The sequence below is a fragment of the Pleuronectes platessa genome, chromosome 4 (assembly GCF_947347685.1).
Source record: "Pleuronectes platessa chromosome 4, fPlePla1.1, whole genome shotgun sequence".
NCBI classification, from domain to species: Eukaryota; Metazoa; Chordata; class Actinopteri; order Pleuronectiformes; family Pleuronectidae; genus Pleuronectes; species Pleuronectes platessa.
Genome location: NC_070629.1, coordinates 13,957,142 through 13,975,578, shown reverse-complemented (window position 1 = coordinate 13,975,578; position 18,437 = coordinate 13,957,142). Strand labels below are relative to the sequence as shown.

Here is an 18,437-nt window from a genome sequence, read left to right as displayed (position 1 = left end):
ACACACAGACTGGGACAGAAAAACCAAAGCCAGATGATTGAAGAGAGGAATGGAGGCTGAGAGAAGATGGCTGGCTCCAGGAGTCAGAAGCCACAGGTGGGCAAGAAGTCTCTCTGTTAGTGGAGGCGTGTTGGAGGACACGGCATGACGCGGCCGGTGTGTGTGTGTGTGTGTGTGAGAGAGAGAGAGAGAGAGAGAGAGAGAGAGAGAGAGAGAGAGAGAGAGAGAGAGACTGTCAGTCTCTAATGAAACCTGTCTATAGGTCCAGGAGAAACCACGACCCTAATGAGGAGGATCCAGATATTCTGCAATCATCTCATCACAGCCTCAACACCAGAACCAGCCAAACCCACCCTACAGGTATTGAAGTCCTCGGGAACCCTTGCTCGATCTCTAAATCGGTTTGCTGACTTGTTTAAACGCTTGTTATGACAAACCTCGTCTGTGTTTGAAGCCAACGAGTCAAAAAGAGGAAGAAGATGAAGAAGAAGAGTTTGTCGTTTTGTCATCTGGCAGGCGTGAAGAAACGGGATGAAGACGTCCTGTATCTTCTAACGCTGCGGCGCGTCTCCTCCGCTCTTCCTCATTGGCTGATCATTCCGAGCAAAGGCCTTGTGCTTCAGCAGAGGCTGAGGATGAAAACCCGGGGGTGTCGCGTGGAGGACCTGTTCCTGCAGATCTGGCCGCTGCTGCGTGTGGGGGCCTGAAGAGCATCTGGCAGGTGGAGCGTCATCCACCAGAGCACCTGAGTCACAGTGACTCTGAGGGGCTGCAGGGCGGGAGACTCAGTGTGCGTCTCACCACCACTGATCCAGACCCTTTGAGCAGCTCTCCAGGCCAGGTTGCTAGGTGAGGCAGTCATGATGCCCAGCCCAAATCGTCACCCCCCCCTCCACACACACACACACACACACACAAGCACACACACATGCACAGTTTGAAGGGAGTAGGGTTAATGATAGCAAATAATGAAAAGTAAACAGCGGGGGGCTAACGAGTGCTAATTCAGTTCAGCACCAGGCTATGAATTAATGAAGAGATCACTCAGATGCCACAGCAACAGAGGGGAGGAGTCGTCTTGTGGGAGTTCGGTGAGGGGCCCCCGTCAAGCCGCTGGACATTTTAGGGCCCCGATCTGCCGCTCTGTTGTCTGGAAACATGAGCATGATATAACGTGGGGTTGGTATTCATCCACAACAAATCAGTTATTTCCCTGCTCAAAAGCTTTCCCCTTCTTTTACCCCACTTTGTTTACATTTTCCTCTTTGCAGTGATTTGCTTCTCCCTCCTCCACCGCCCTCGTCCTTCTCTCTGTCCCTTCTCAAGTCACTGCCCATCTGCACCGGTGTCATCAGGGAGATCGTAACATGGCTCTTGCGACCGCGGCCTGTCAAATCAGGTACAAACCGGTACCTATCAGGGCCTCATTCATTTCCACACCGCTCCATCAGGCAGCCATGCACACCTGTTGCACACACACACACTCACACACACACACATTGGTATTTCAACAGTTGCGACCACACTGTACCAGGCCATTTGACACACTGCATTCTTAACCATATCCATGAACTGAAATTCATGAATACAAGCTTAGAACTACCTCCAAGCAGCCTGTACACACTGTGCACGTTGCTGTAATGCCTTCTCTCTTTTAAACTTCTAAATGAAAGGTCACATCGGAGCTCCTATATAAAGCTTCACACCGGGGGAAAAACATCTAAGAAAGGAATGTGTGAACAAGATAAAGTGATTAAAAGAGGCGTAGCATCTCAGACAGTGCGTTTGCATTAATAGTGTAGTAATTAACAATCAATTACCTGACTGTGAGTGGGTGGTTCTCCTTAGCAGATGCGTCTTTTCTGATGATGTAAGGGCACAAACAAAGAGACAAGAATTGTAGAGAAGGGAGGCGGATGATGATGAGGACTCATAAACTGAGGGAATAGAGAGGAGAGTAAAAGCGTGTTCACCATCGTGAGCTGAAGTTGTGAAACAAAAAGATTGAGTGTTTTATTTTTGTTGACAATTGGACATAAGGCCATTTTCACACTCATATTTGACTGCCTCATTGAAACAGAAAGTAAAGCAAGAACACAAAGTACAGAGAAGTAGAGAGCAGTGATTAAAACTCAACACACAAAAATCACACAGTCTTTCTATGCCAATGTGGTTTCAATAGGTGTTTCTGTTATTTATGGCTTCAAATGTGAATCGATCAATTCAAACATATGATCATTTTCTCCTCATTTCATGTAAGGACACACAAAATCTATATTTAATCAGAAAATGTAGTGTGTCTTTTAGGTCCGGCTGATGGCACAGCACTTACTTCACGACGTAGAAATCACACGAGCACACGTGGTTGTGTCACATTGAGCCGGCCAGCTGAAACGGTACATGCTACAGGTTTCTGGTGAGTAACTCTGTGTACTCAGGTTGCCTTGTGCCTATCAGGGCTTATTACTGAGCGAGCATCGCAGAGGATTTACCCAGTGATCTCTCTGTTTGAGCCGGGGCCTCTCGGGGGTTTTCACCAAAGTTGGTTTTAGCTCGGTTACAGGATCAGATGAATCCTCGACAGCCTGGAGCAGTGGAGCTCTCAGAAGAGCAGCGGGCCCACGATGTTGGGTCAGTCGCAGCAGAGAGAAATCTGGTGCCGTGTCTCCAGGGAGCTGTGATTATCTCCGACTCCTAACCACACTTCATGTCTCAACTTGAATTCTCTCAACAGGCAATTGGTTTCGCAGTGAAAATCAGTTTAGCCGGAGATTGAAGTTGGCAAATTCAAGTCATCAGTAATTCATCACCATTCTGATTACCATTAACTCAGTTAACAACCTCATTTATAAATGAACATTTCCGTGGCCTCATAGGAGCGGATCTTGTTAAGAATGTGAGTTCGAAAAGTCCTCAGCCACCACACAAATCTGTAGGTCCTGGTTAAATGAACACATTTGAGCCTCAACAGGAGCTATAATCTAGGTCATGTTAAAAACCCAGTGCACTCCATAGAGTTTGTGTTTGAGAACACCTCACGCTGAGTTTGAGCATTTAAACATCCCGCAGCCGCTCCGAGTCCCCGAACACAACACGTAGCCACATACTAAATTGAGTGAAAGAATAAAAATACAGAACAAGCACTTTTGACAATAAAGAGAAAAAAAACTGCATCATAATCCGTTCTTTATTGCATTTCTGGACCCCGATTAGCGGGCGTCACGCTGCGTGGAAAGAACACAGCATATTGTCTCGAAATACCTCCAACTGGGACAAGGCTTCTAATGTCGCAGCCATAAGTCTTCATCTGCAGGTAGAGAAGGTTAACTCGCTGGTCTAATGGGCTCGGGAACTGATGACCCATTTGATGCTGAAGGGTAATTGACTATGTCTGAGTAGTGTTGAGTGTAAAAGGGGAGATCAGGGGATGCTGTGTGTTTGCCTGTGTGTGTGTGTATCGCCACTCAGAATCGCAGATGTGTGGACACACTGTCAGCTAAGATACGGACAGCATTGCTATATTCCCCCTGTGACCCTGAAGCGATCCCACCCACCCCCACACTGACTCATCGGTAGCTGCTCAAGCTGCGGTGGTCACTCTCCACGCGGCCTGCATTGCTACACACGATGAGACGTTCCAAAGTTAGTTGCTGTCTTCCTCCAGCAGCTGTGTACTGTATGATTGTGCCCTACAGCAGCTCACGTAGCTCCTCCGCTCCCACCTAATGGTCGCAGGGCGGTGAAGGAACCTTCCTCCTCATGTGGCCACAGGTCGTCCATCACACCTTTCCCCGCTCGATGCCACCGAGCAGAGAGGAAACCGAGGCCCGGCCGCGCAATCAAAAGCCCCCATCGCCGACCTCCACCTGTGTGTCTTCGCCGCTGTCACCGTGACATTAAGTAGACAGGAGATTTATACTGCTCCTCAGGGCAGCGAGGACACAGGGAGAGGGGGTTGCCATGGAAACGGACCCCTACCCGGCTGTGAGGATTGGTTAATTATTCAGGACCACCATCGCTGAGCACCAGCGGGGGATCAGCTGGAGCCGCTCAGCCGATTGAATGGTGAGATAAAAAAAAAAAATGATGCGACGCAGCAAGTTGGGGAATCCAGATTAACTTAGCTGGAATATAGCAAAGTGTAAAGCAAAGGTCTATAGAACTGCTGGGGGGTGGGGGGGAGAATTCCCTACTCTGCACACACAGTTCATTTCATCGCAAACATACTCACACCACTAATCCATTCGTCTAAAGATGGCAAGAAGCCATTCTTCTCATGTCAGCGGTCATGTTGCTAAGGGTGTACGTTGCTCTGAACATATACGAAATAAAATAAGGTGAGAATCTGTCTCATTGGAATTAGTGTTAACTGGGTCAGTGTCCGTTCTGAATCTGCCTGGTTCTGTTCTCCTGTCCTGTGTTAATGATCCGGAGCCACTTCAGAATTGTTCCTTGTCATTAGTGAGTCCTCCTCGAACAGCTCTACAATATACTGTCACTTTGCACTGCCTGTGTGCCGGACGTTGTGGGCAGAGCTTTCTATACACAGTCCATGGTGAAGAGTGAAGTAAAAGTACAAACTTTGTGTTCATCCCATCAGGTTTATCAGCAGTGAAGGCATTGTGTGTCCATGATCAACTGGATCCTGCTCTGCACCGATTTTAGGGTCAGTTTGCTTTATAACTGTTCATGTGTGGGGCTTATATTTATGTCTGAATGATTCACTATGGTATTACTTCAGAGGTCTGTTAAGTAATCAACACAATCCTCAGACCAAAGTTTACCACTTTGGAAAATAAAAGCTCTGTAATTAATCTCGACCTAAAGCATCACAGCCACTTAACAAATGTACTTTTACCTTGTGGACAAATTGCTGAAGAGGACATGACAGAGATCAGAACCCACGACATCCGTGAATCACTGTTTCAGTCCAATGTGGTGAATGGTGAAATAAAACTGTTTGTGTTTACCAAGTGGGTTAGACATATGCAAAGTCAAAACAGTTATTCCCATAAAGCCTGGGGTCCAAGGTGGTACAAAAATAGGTAGAAGTTCAGAATGGTGAAATGTATTATTTTAAGTCACATATTTATAATGTATGAAATGCTAAAGAAAAAACTTATATAACATATATTCTCACACATTTGTTTTCAAAGGCAGAGCAGAGTTTTTAGGTCCAGGTAAAGTTCTCTGTTAAAATGTTTAAACCCTTTTTTCTGTCTGCACCTTTTTCTTTTTCTGTCCTCTTTCTCATTTAACCTTTAGAAGAAGGTAAGAAGATACCGTGATGTGTCATAATGTGGACTCATGTTGCCATAGCTTTACCTTTATCACGAAAACAATATACAGTACAACGCTAAAGGCTACTGCCCACACTCCAGCATGCAAGCACACACACAGACACACACACACACACACACACACAAGCTTCCACACACTTCTACACACGCACACAAACCCGAGTCTCCACTGTGTCATATTTTTAGCTTTGGCATTTCTCTAATTGTATTTGCACAGTTCAAAAACCTGAGTATTACATAATTGAAACTCAGCTGTAAGGAGCGCTGAATCCATCCATGCACAATAGAAACACAATCATCAAAGGATTACAAAAATATCACACACACAAAAAAAACACAAATACCACCCCATCGACAACTTAATGGGAAAACTGTTAGAAATGTTCTCATTGCCTGTAAATGTGAAATGTGTCCCTTCATACCTCAGACCTGCAGGGACCACCAGTGAGAAACAAACAAACCATGCAGTGTTATCTCACCACTGTGCCTTATTTATTCATTTCTAACATTTTTCTTTCTTTATTGAGGATGCCTGAGGGGGGCCGCCGTCCTCATGTGCATCCTCTCGCCTGCGAGTGTGTCGGACCAATCTGTCCTCGTGAGGAGAGCGCCCGGTCTTCATGGTCAGAGACCATTTTATGGACAATTAATTCACTCTCTGAGCCATACGCCGCGCTCCGCTGTGTTAGGATTGAACCATATTTCCTTAGGCGGGTGACGTTTTTTATATCCTCTCCTTGTCATGGGGCATCGCACACACATGAACACACACAGGAATGATCAGTCTCACTCGGTGATGGAGAGCAGGGGCATGACAGTAGATATTTGTCTGATTTAATGAGGCAAGTCCTTGAATATATCTCAACTTTTATCTGTATCCATCTGTTTGCTGCTGACTTAGCACCCTGAATGTCACAGTGAATAATACCTTATATTTATGTATGCATGTATTTCTTTTCATTCCTTTATAATTCTATCCTTTTTATATCTAATTTTTCTCTATATTTGTCCTAGTGTTAGCTCAGGTAGTGCCATCGCTTCATTGTCTTTTTTTTGTTTTCTGCAAAAATGACAATCAATAATCTAGCATCTTGGATAAAGTTGTATCTGGTGGATAATCAATCAAATTATATTTGTATAACTCATATTCACAAATGATAATTTGTCTCATAGGGCTTTGACATCCTCTGTTCTAACCCTCAGCAAGAGAAGAAAGACAAAAAAACTAAAAACTTAACAGGGGTTAAAAGATTTTCATCATTTTATTTCTGCACTCCATCTTGCTATTGTGTTTTTCAACATCTACCAGTTTAACATGTTTGATGGATGTAAACTGGGATCTCGACGAGAACCCTCTGGCCCCTCCCCTCTGTTGAAATCAACAACAGATGTTTGTTGCTACAGGTTGAGGGCGGTTTTGTTCGTATACTAAAACCTTGTCTTATTGATGATGATAATTTGAATTAGAAGAAAAAGATTTGTGCCAAGATAAGAATTCCAGAATGATGGCTAACGGCTCGCTAAGAATACTATGCTGCCCCCAAGTGGTGAGGCTGTGTATATCTGAAGGACAACAATGAATATTGATGTATGTGGATGTATAACCTACGAGAGACTGTTACTCTCAAGTCATACCATGTTATTTTATCACAAAGGCATAAATGTTTATTTAATTGGCAACTTTATAACAAAAAGGCCATGTTGAATGACTTCAATAACATCCCTCCAGATGACTTTTCTATCGACAAAATACAAAAACAAAAGTAAACACATTATACATTATTGACAACCAGTTTTCCATTACATGTACAGTTTGTACAGTTACACATTAACAAGACATTAAACACTGTATTTACAAAGGTCATTTCTAACTTAACCCGCCCATTAATAACGCTCTGGTTGTGCATCCTTAAAGCATCAATTGAACAAAAACAAAGGATGGAAACATCTTTCTCTCATTCTCTCGCTCTTTTTGACAGTAGAGTGGTTAAAAGGCAACAAGGTAATTGCTCTCTCGCACATGGTAAGTCATGTACACATACAGTCATACACACAAGCACACACACGGACACGCACACACATGCATACAGTCACAGATTGGTATTTATCACTGCTCAGTGGGGGAGCCCTGCTCACATCCAAACACCCTATAACAGATTATATTAAACTGTAAATCTCAACAGAAAGCCTGAAACCTCACAGATAGAATGTGTTTGTATTTTGCTGCTCACTACTGCACAGTCAGGGTGCTATCTCTTAAAAAAAGCACCCTTCAATGTATCAAACACAGTTTTGGCGATAATGCACATGAGGCAGTTGAAAAACATTCAATTCTGGTTAAGAAAACAAAAATAGAAGGAAAAGTAACAAGATAATATGTCTGTTTGTGCTGCGCGTGTGCTCATCACCACGGACTGACTGCGAAGAGATACATACAAAGATATGAGATTTAAAACAAAATAAGACCAGTAAGGATCCATGAAAAGGTGCTTAAAGTGTTCAGTTGTCGAGCTGCCCGATGATCAGAGGAGGTTTTCCAGTTAAAAGATTCAGTTGTTATATCAACTCAGAAGCTTAACGATGTGTGTGAGGATTGGTGGAAAGAGATTAATGACCTTCACTGTTATCACATGCTAGGAAGGCAAGATGGCAAAATAAATTTCACTGAAAACTACTAGAAAATATTTGAATACAGTATTTTTATATGGCTTTAATTTATGATTCCTTAATAAAAATGTGTGTTGCATCACATATTCCCAAATACACATAAACAAATGGCTGTTTTATGACACTATATGTTAATGTTTGGCTTTATGGTGCTGTTCAATTATTTTTATAATTTCGTTTTGACCTGAGCACATCTAATAATCCATCTTTTCAGGTCCAATCGAACTAACTCGTCACAGGGACGATGTAGTATATTTTCATAATTTCCTACAGGCCTGTGTGTATCTAATGCATTTTTCAGACTCAATATGATTCATTATGTTTTCCTTTACTTCGTGGTAAACAAAAAAGGTTGGTAGGGAGATGTTAGAGGTTAAGGGATTTGGGCTTTTTTCTGTCGTCCGAGATAAACAGCTGAGTTTCAGCACTGCTGAGCTCCATCAGATCACTTTGGCTGATAAGGCAAGTTGTGTCTTTAAAAGGGAAAGTGCATTGACTCAGCGGCCCCAAAGGCACACTTACACACACACATACACACACAAACTAAATTACAAAAACACTCCGCCTGTTCATAATAAAATAACCTTCTCCCCCTTGAAGTCGGTCACATCTTTGTTATTGTTAATAAATTAAAGGTTCAGCAGTTCACATTCATCAGCTGGTTGTGTGTGTTTGTGTGTCTGTGTGCAAGAGTGTATCGGGTAGGTATGTTGTACAGTTCACATTTGTCATTGCTGTCCCGTGGCTTTCTTGAGTAGCTCCAAGTCTTTGCGGGATTGAGCTGCGGGCGGCGTGCAGCCGTACGCCTCCGAGCCCAGCGGTAGGTAACGCTCCTGCAGCCCCAGGAAGTCGTCCCCCTGCCCGGTTCGTAGGGAAACCCATGGAGGGGGCGGAGCACCACCCTGGAACCCCCACAGTGCCAGGCTCTCTGTGGTGAGAGGCAGCATTAAGAGTGTGAGTGTTAGAGAAAGAGACTTTTCCCCTAAATCCAGTGTCAGGAGAGACAAAGAAAGGGAAACTAGTAGGTCAGGACGTCACTCACCTTTACTGTGCAGACTGGCAGCTTTGGCCAAACCAAAGGAAACCAGGTGCGGAGCAACGGCCACCAAGTCACCTGGCTGACCTCGTGTTGCCATGAGCACTATCGACCTGGTGTGCAAAATAAATCAAACAAAATGCAGATTAAAAACAAGTTTCTAAGCACATATGCGATGAGAACAGGCGGCCATTTCTCTGTATATATTTGTCTGTAGAAAATTAATTTATTATTATTATTATTTATACTATTTTTATTTATGTACTTCCCCCTGTATTTTAACCATCGCTTTCTTGTGGTGCAGCACCTTGTACTAAGTGCTCTATAGACAGATTATTAATGTTGTTATTATCATTGTTATATTTTTTATATACCTCTTTGCTATTCCACTTTTAAGGTACTGTTCCATCTTAGCGTCCATTTTGGAAAATGAGGTTTTCTTGGTGACTTTCCCAGAGCAGGCGTCCACTGTGACCAGGAAATATCCCGGCTGAGAGAAGGACATGGTCTCCTCATTTACCTGCCAGGTGACAGGAAACAACCAGTTGAAGGGGCTCTCGTCATATAGATAAGGAAATACACAGATAGAGATAATGTGAGAATGCTCACAGTGATAAAGGAGCTGTTATCTTCTCTCTGCTGCTGCTCTTGGCTGCTGAGAGACTTGATCTGTGTCTGGAGGTAGGAAGTCCACGGCTCGCTGGAAAACACGAGCTGAGACAGAAACACGTTGGTCAGCAGTGGGGGTTTGTGTTTAAAGCAGCGGGGTTATCTTCACAATATCATTACAAACCTGTTTGGCACCACAGCCTTTGCAGGGCTGCGTGTTTAGAGCCGGCATAGGCACCACAGCTGAGGGACTCCTGGAGTACTTAGGGTAGGCCTTAGCTGTACAGTTACAGGTCTGTTTGGAGGATGTGGTGGCCATGACCTTCACTCGCTCACAGCCTCTCACTGAACAGTAGCTGTGACCGTCACGACCATGGCGAGCCCGAAGGTAGAGCCACAACAAGCTAAACAAACAACAGAAAGAATTTAATAATAATAATAAAGATGATAACTTCATCTGTATAGCACTTATCTAAACAAGGCTACAAAGTGCTTCAAAAAATACATAACTTAAGATAAATCTGATTGGCTAACAGAGGAAAAACAAAAGAAGGAAAGTGACAGGAGTTATCTTACCCAGCCGGTTGGTCAAAGAAGTACTTCCTTTCCATCGGCTTCTTCTCCAGCTCTACAAGGGATGACACTGTGCCGTAGTCTGTGAGGTCATCGAAGGTGTTGCTTTGCCTATCGTTGATGTCGGCCATGATCTGAAATGTGGTTTCTGACGGGTAACAGAGTCCCACCAGCACCCAGTCATCTCTAAGTGACAGAAAGAGAAGGATGGCGACATTAACTGGTTTCCACCAAGACCATTTAGAATCAGAAAAATGTCATTCTTTGGTTTGTTAATGAGATTTTTCAGATCTAACATGAATTGTTAACTATTTAATACTTTATGATTATTTATTCCTGCTACTCACTCACTCTCACACACACACAAACACACCGAGGACACACGCACGCACACACATACACACGCACACTTTCTACTACTTACTTATTGAAGTTGATGAGAGAGAGGACGACCTCCCTAGGAGCAGGTCCACTCCAATGCATAGTGTAGCTCTTGCTCATCATCAGGATGGGCTGGTACTGTTGAGATGGCGCCCCCTGGCTGTTAGTCCCCCTTAGTACCAGAGGAGCATCAGGATATTCATCTCTGCTGATGGATAAACTAAGACTGGGGGCTCCCTGTGTCTGGATGTACACCTGAAGAAGACATTGGAGTTGTAGAGTAAAAGGTCAGGGGGAGGAGCATTCATTTTACATTGGAGGAGAATTGAGGTGTAGATTTGGACGTGTTCTACCTGAGAGTAACGGCCGCTGCAGATCACTCCGCTCCACTGGGACATGTGCACACAGCCAGGATGTTGGATCAGGTAGTTGTCACCTCTGCCGACATATGTGTCTCTGTAGCCTGTGACTGAGCCGTCCACGTCGTGAAAGATGGAGTTTTTGTCCCCGTCCAGGTCGTTTTCTTCAAACCACTGTCCGGGGCGACCAAAGAACGTCTGCAGACCCACCTGAGGACATCAGTGGCAAAGAATGCTGTGAATACCTGCTAAAATTATTCATTTAAAGTTTCCACACACAGTGGACTTTGCACAGCAAAAGGACAGGGAATTGCACTCTGATAACTCTAATTGAAAAAGACTAAACCCCTCACACATCTATGTTCAATGTGTGGTTAGGATGAATACCGCAATGACATCAAGGTTTAAGAGATTACATTTGATGACCTACAGATCTATTAAGATATTAAGGGCTATGTTTAGTAAAGGCAGCGCACTGACTAATATCACCACAAGAGGGCATCAGTGATTTGCATTGTTCTTCTTCACAATCACTATCTTCTTCTTTCTTCTGTCGCAATTATTTTTCAAATAACTACCGCGTACATGGCTGTGACCTAAACAAATCAACATGAGGGGATGGGTATAATGGTGATGAACAAATACACGGGAAAGTAAGAAGCCACAGATGGGGAGAGAGAGAGAGAGAGAGAGAGAGAGAGAGAGAGAGAGAGAGAGAGAGAGAGAGAGAGAGAGAGACAGAGAGAGAGAGAGGGAAAACAATTCAGATGGTTAAAAACGTGAGGTGCTTATTATACTTACTCATTATAACCAATAGATATTATAAGCAGATTACAATGACAACAATAAATATGACACAGTATATAAGTATATAGTATAGTTTAAAACCCCAGGACACATATACTATCCATATGTGCTACACACTGGACACGGTATGAGGTGCTTCTGATCTTATCAAACCTGCATGTTCACTCACAGTGGAGTGGAAGCGGAGCTGGGACAAGTTGTTTCGTGGGTTGAGCTGCCACGTGTTCTTCAGGTTGAATCCCACTGCGCTGGTGTAACGCTCTGGTGTGGGGATGAATCCACGGAACGTGCTCTGAGTGAGTCGCACCGGACCATCGTAGATCTGGAAACCTCGGATCGGAAACGTCCTGCGGTTAAGAAGGAGAGTTAACATTCCACGATGAGGCAAGACAATTTAAATCAATGTACAAGTGGTAGAAAATACAGTCATGGACTTGACCAAAGCCCCAAACTTTTAAATAGTTGCACAGGGACAAGTCAATAAAAACTCAGCAACATAATTCAGCCTGGAGCTGATGAGAAATCAAGCTTCCTCAGACATGATATGCTCCATAATTCTTGGTAAATGGGGGCGTTTAGTCAATTTTACATTTGCAAGGGTTTCCCCCCAAATTACAACCACGTTAACATTAATGTAGACATTACCGTCAATGTATTTACATAGTATTTCCAAATATATTATAAAAGATACAGATGTATGCACAATCCATTCATATATTCTGTATATCGCTTTTCCTTTGAGTATCGTGAGGGATATGGAGCCAATCCCACTTGACATTTAGCGTGAGGCAGGATACACCTGGACACACCCACATTCACATTCACACCTAGATCGGCTGCATGTCTGTGGACTGAGGGAGGAAACCAGATGTACCTGCAGAAAACCCCAGCATGCAAAGGGAGAACATGTACACTAAAAACCCTTGCATCACCAAGCTGCACCAGTACAATAAAGAATACAGTAACAAGACAATAAAAGCTAGAAATTATACCTTTTACCAAAGTGAACATTGTGTTGCACAAACATCATTTTTTTTAATTGAAGTTACGTAAATCAATAAACATGATACTCTGAAATGATAATCACATAAGCACTCTTCAGCCTGGGCTGTATATATAATTATCATTTATATTTTAAACTGTTTCCTGCGTGACTTTGTTTTTCCTGTTGATGTTAACATGAGTATTTTTAGCTTCCTGTTAAACCACAACTGAAGCACTAGGGCTCAACTGCTAAATTTGATGTATTTCAATAATGGGGTGGCTATACAGAGTTTACTGTCACCCAAATAAAACTAATTTATAAGACTAAGCAGTCTTCAGATATTTTTTTATGAAACTCCTTAAAAGAAGTAAACCGTCAATTTCACCTGAACTATCTAGTTTCTGGCAAAGATAAATAAAGTATGTCAGCAGCTCAGGCAGTGACTACGATGACGATAGACAAACCCGGCTGAGCCAGGTGTCACAGTGCGGTGAGGAAGCCTTTAAACTGGTTGTAAATGTGTACTTGGTCGTGACAGTGGTCAAATAGAGACATAAGCAGTAGTTCTAGAAACTAAAAGCAGAAGCTATGTGGCAAACTCTAGTATATGTTTCTCTCTTTTTATATAACGACCACTGTAATAACAGACAAAGACAGACATAAAAACAGAGACCCTGAGTGAATGTGAAGCTCAAAACTCTGCTCTCTACAAGACTGTCCACTGGGGCTGACATGGCCTTTCATGGCATAACAGCAGAGAGACTAATTAAACTTCCTCTTAAGGGAAATCCAGTTGTCAGTGTAAGGATAGACTGACACTTTGCATCTTATAAAACATTTGTCTGGATTACTTGCTAGTGGGAGAGTACGGAGAGAGATCCTCATCCATCTTCCCAAACATGATCAACAATTCAAAATGATAGAAATATTACAAAAAACAGGAGTTAAATAGTGACAGCCGTTTATATGTGTCAGAAAACCATGAAACGACTCCCCTTGCCGTAAAGGAATCAAGTGCCACAGTGAGTAATCCCTATCTACAGAATCTCCTAAGTGTTGCCACCACAGTTTTCATAAGCTGCCTAAAATATCGCTGGAGGGAAGTTAGTCCAAACAGAACTTCCTTTCACGAGTCCTCCTCCAGCGAAAAGCTGCAGCAGCCTCATCCCTCCATCTGTCCAACTATCCGATTGCCCCGCTGGCTCTCTCCTCCTTGTTTGTTTTTCTCGGCATATTTTTCTTAGGTAACTACTCCGACACCATCCCCTGCAATTTCCGCGGAAGCCCAGTTTGTGTTGGACTTTCCCCTCAACTCCTCACCCACAGTATATCTTTCCTTCCTTCATTAACGTATCCATCCGTGTTTGCCCCCCCCCCCCCACCTGTTTCTAGGCAGCGTCCTCATCTGTGCATCAGCTCCTCCAGGTCCCCAGTATTTATTTTGTCCTCCATTGGTCCCTCTGTTTTGGCTTTCACCCACAAACAGGGACTGCGTCACCTCTTGGCTGGAGCCTTCGTCCTTAGGGTAGCTGCCATCACTGGACAGGACATGAATGTACAGTATATGGTAATTAAAACAAAAATAAATGTGTGTAATGCTGACAGCTTCTCAGGAATACAAGTAGAAGAAAAAAATACATGTCTATGTGTTATGCAAGAATGATATTCAAAGCATCTGCTCCTCGTCAATATCTATCAATCACAAATGTTTGCTTTTTTGTTCCAAGTTTCTCTCACAGTACGGAGAAAAGCAGATACAGCTGAATAAAACCATAACAAGAGTGATTTAGTAAAGTACAGACCTGGCAAAGGATAACCCCACTCCATTGTCTGCAAAACTGGAAACAGAAAAAAGGAAAGTTGTGTTAAGAATAGTTTGATATTGATCCAACATTCAGAACATGAATATAAATAAGACAATAAGTAATCGAGGAACCTTTCAAATAGAAGAAAACCATCTGATAACCAATCTGCTTCTGCATTCAAAATTGCGGTTCTTTGTTACCACTTTGAAAAACACATTTAAATCAATAGTACAGTTGAACATAAATGTGGGACGAAAATGTAAAAGTAAGGAAAAGGGTCTTCACAGGGGAGTTTGTGGTTGGAATAAATCAACCATTAAGCTTCTAACGCAAATTCTAAGTATCTACATTTTGGTGTCTATATGCTTTAGACACCATCCGCTGTTTATCGACAGAAACATCCTCAGATTTCTTAAAGACAACCCATTAGTCAAATCACTGCCTCTGCCTCGTCTCACCCAGAGTTCTGGATGACGATGTCCCCACCACGTATCCACGCTCCCAAGTCGTTGTTCTTGAAGGAGATCAGAGTGTCGATGACGGCCGCCACCCGTGGACGGCTCGGATCAGCATTCTGGTGTGGTCTGAATCTGAAAGTATTACACACAGGTAAACACACAGGGTATTTGATCCATTACACTTATGACGCTCCAATGACTACACTCATTTGCTCAGAGTGAGGTTTTCACCATTACCACAATGTCAAACCTATTTGTAGCCTCTAAATATTCTGGATGTGTGATCCTCATGTAGGTCAATGCACAACACACACGTTGTGACTAATGGAGAAGATAATCATAACATAATCATATTATAAATCTGCACAGACATATTATATAAATACACACTATATAAAGTAAGTATAAAATCTCAGTGTTGTAATGTAGCGACTGCAGGCTTCATTACCTCCCAAAATGTGAACTGCACTGTAGAGTTTACTGCATCATTAAATACAAAAGAGTTCTTCCCTTTGGGAACATGAAAGCGCTTAGAAAGGTTTTATGTTCAACTTCCCATTAGAGAAGGAAACATCTTGTGTACAAAGAATTATGGAGAATAACCAAAATAGTGAGCATCATCTTCTTCCAGCCTAATGGTGGCCCTATGTAGAAAATATTGCTCAGGTTAAACACCAGTATTTATGCTCGGGACACCATGAACAGGCACAAATATTAGGGAGATATGGCCGTTGGTTCTTTGTCATGGACTGAAGTTAAGTTTAGTGACCATTGGTAAATTGTAGCATCGAGCAAAAAAACCGTGTGTGAGGCGTTTTGACATCTGAATGTAAATTATAGGTACAGAAAATCAACTGCGGTTTCACCCTCCTCCTCTAAACTGCATGAGTCTCTGCATGTGCACCACACACCTATGCACACACACACAAGTAAACTCTAAACCAGTGGGAAAGCTGGTGCAGGATTGTTCGTCATCAGACAGCACCAGCCGATCGTCTGGAAATCATGAGAGCCCATGCTGCTTTGCTTGGAAATGCAGAAATGGCTGAAAGTACATACTAAAATAAATGAATCTAATGTGATATATTCTCTTACTATATGTGATTCAAATTATAACATGATATAATTTTAAATCAGAAGTAACTATTCTCTGGAAAATAATAATATCTATACCCTTATCTTACAAGTTCTTACAATGACCAAAAACAAAGGTTACTCTCTGTCTCTCACTTACGCAAGATTATCCTGAGTACACATTTTAACATTTCAAATCCTCCTCCTCATACCTCTGCGCACACACACACACACACACACACACACACACACACACACACACACACACACACACACACACACACACACACACACACACACACACACACACACACACACACACACACACACACACACACACACACACACACACACACACACACACACACACACACAGAGAGAGAGAGAGAGCGTGGCCAGCAGTCTCTGTGGACACGTAAGATTTTTTCCGTCTAGTTGAGGTCTGCAGAGTGGAAACTCTATCTGTGAAGCCTTATTTTCTCTGTCAACACATTTTGGTACAGCTTCTACCAAAATGCAGAAACAGAGTAAAAGGCCATCTACTGTATCTATCCCAGTCAATGACCATAATCTACTGGATATACAGAAAAAAACTATAAATTACTTAATTTATAAACATCATAAACTGTGGCCTTAAACAAATACGTTAGTTAACCACAAAAGCCTTAACATTAACATATAGGAACTGTAAAACCATGATGCAGATCATCACCCAGCAGAGACCATATAACGGTACACAGTTACAGGCTTAGTGCAAAAACATATGCAGTATATACTACTTCTGTAAATGACATATTGTACACTTCCCTGTAAAATGCTGTTACACACATACCTGGCACTGTTATCCAGGCACAGGTATTCCCGGGGGTCAGCAGCACTAGCCTTGGAGGTCTTCACTCCTTTATCAATGAACAGACCAGCCTACAAGGGGAAAGTTTGATGACAGTAAATTACATTTTCTACATTGGTTGCACATCTAAGATTGACCACCTGTTTCTGCTGGATTTAAATACTATGAAATATATAATCTAGTATTTGACAGTGTGGGACCTGGGGCTGCAATAAATGTATTTAATTAAAATGCTGTACAGGTCCGTGTAGAAAGCAGTAAATGGGGGAAACATAATTCCTTGGAATAATGTATAAACTTACATGTATGATTACATAAGTTTTGTGTGTTTAAGAAATAACTATAAAATAAATGGAGTAACAAATGTAATTTGTGTTTGTTTGCTATGTATATGGAAACCCGTGCTCTGAGTTGGTCTTGTGGTATAAGTCAGGTATAGTCTTAAACCTCAGGGCCCCTTCCACTATAAGAGAGGCTGCTGTGGTCACTGCCTGGACAAAGAAGTTACAGTTCACCTGCCTGACTTCACTTCTTACACAACAGAGCACTATTATAGAGCATGTGCTTGTGTGTGCCTGTGAGTGCTTGTGTCTGTGTGTGTGTGTGTGTATGTGTGTGTGTGTGTGTGTGTGTGTGTGTGTGTGTGTGTGTGTGTGTGTGTGTGTGTGTGTGTGTGTGTGTGTGTCATTTTTGGCTTGAACTGAGTAATTAAGCAGAGAATTATGTGCAATCCTTCTTTCACCAGTTATAAACACTGTATATAAAAACACTGATTTGAACGTGAACGGATGAATACAAGAATATGGCTTGAAAATATGCAAGACAGATCATACCTTGAAGTTGGAGTGAACACGGTTGTTGTAAAAAATCCCAAGGGGCGTGAGCTCCGCCTTGGTCTCTGGTACCAGCCCATGAGAGTCTCCAGTGGAAGAGCTGTGGAACACGAACCATATGCCAGCATCCTGAAACGGGAAGGAAGAGAAGAGGAATGAGGTGATAGACAGGACAAATCACATTTGCGGGATGACAGCAGGAATTTCATTATCTGGACTTAGAAACACTTCTTCAATAGGAGGATGTGAGTGAAATACAAAAACAGTGAAACGCACTAAGCAAAAAGTAGGCATAATGTTGTTTTCTGATCAATGTTAGTTTTAGATTCTCTCTCTAGTCCTTTTATTAGCAAAGATATCTTAGAAAAATATGTGTTTCACTCTTGAACTTTGACCCCTGACCAATCAACTCCAAAGGCTAATATTATGAGCATACCCTCCAAATATCCCCACCAAGTTTCATTAAAATCTGCACGTGAGTTATAGAGTTATTTTTGTGTGTACACACAAACACAGAGAGACACACACGCATGGGTGAAAACAATACTGGGCTATGGGGTAATAAGTAGAACAGGGCTGGATATCATTTTGTTCTCATATTCGTCAGGTCCCACAGCAACAACAAACCAGGTCAGGATTCATACAACTTTTGACCAATGGATTTAAATGACTTTTCCATGACTTTGCACCAAATTTCAAT

At 42.6% G+C, this 18,437-nt stretch overlaps 1 protein-coding gene across 2 annotated transcripts in view; it reads right to left on the bottom strand.

Moving 5' to 3' along the window:
• Window positions 1–6,939: 6,939 nt before the first annotated feature.
• The window catches only part of cemip2 (cell migration inducing hyaluronidase 2), a 29,582-nt gene continuing 18,084 nt past the window's right edge, over window positions 6,940–18,437 (bottom strand). For both annotated transcript variants that reach the window (XM_053421870.1, XM_053421871.1), the window contains 14 exons: window positions 17,738–17,866; window positions 16,887–16,975; window positions 14,981–15,112; window positions 14,520–14,555; window positions 14,100–14,255; window positions 11,902–12,079; window positions 10,920–11,135; window positions 10,610–10,821; window positions 10,189–10,371; window positions 9,797–10,016; window positions 9,613–9,717; window positions 9,378–9,523; window positions 9,010–9,116; window positions 6,940–8,895 (listed from right to left, as the gene is read on the bottom strand). In XM_053421870.1, the coding sequence (XP_053277845.1) occupies window positions 8,696–8,895; window positions 9,010–9,116; window positions 9,378–9,523; window positions 9,613–9,717; window positions 9,797–10,016; window positions 10,189–10,371; window positions 10,610–10,821; window positions 10,920–11,135; window positions 11,902–12,079; window positions 14,100–14,255; window positions 14,520–14,555; window positions 14,981–15,112; window positions 16,887–16,975; window positions 17,738–17,866 (2,109 nt within the window). In that variant the 3' untranslated portion in view covers window positions 6,940–8,695. The remainder of the gene's footprint in view (window positions 8,896–9,009; window positions 9,117–9,377; window positions 9,524–9,612; window positions 9,718–9,796; window positions 10,017–10,188; window positions 10,372–10,609; window positions 10,822–10,919; window positions 11,136–11,901; window positions 12,080–14,099; window positions 14,256–14,519; window positions 14,556–14,980; window positions 15,113–16,886; window positions 16,976–17,737; window positions 17,867–18,437) is intronic.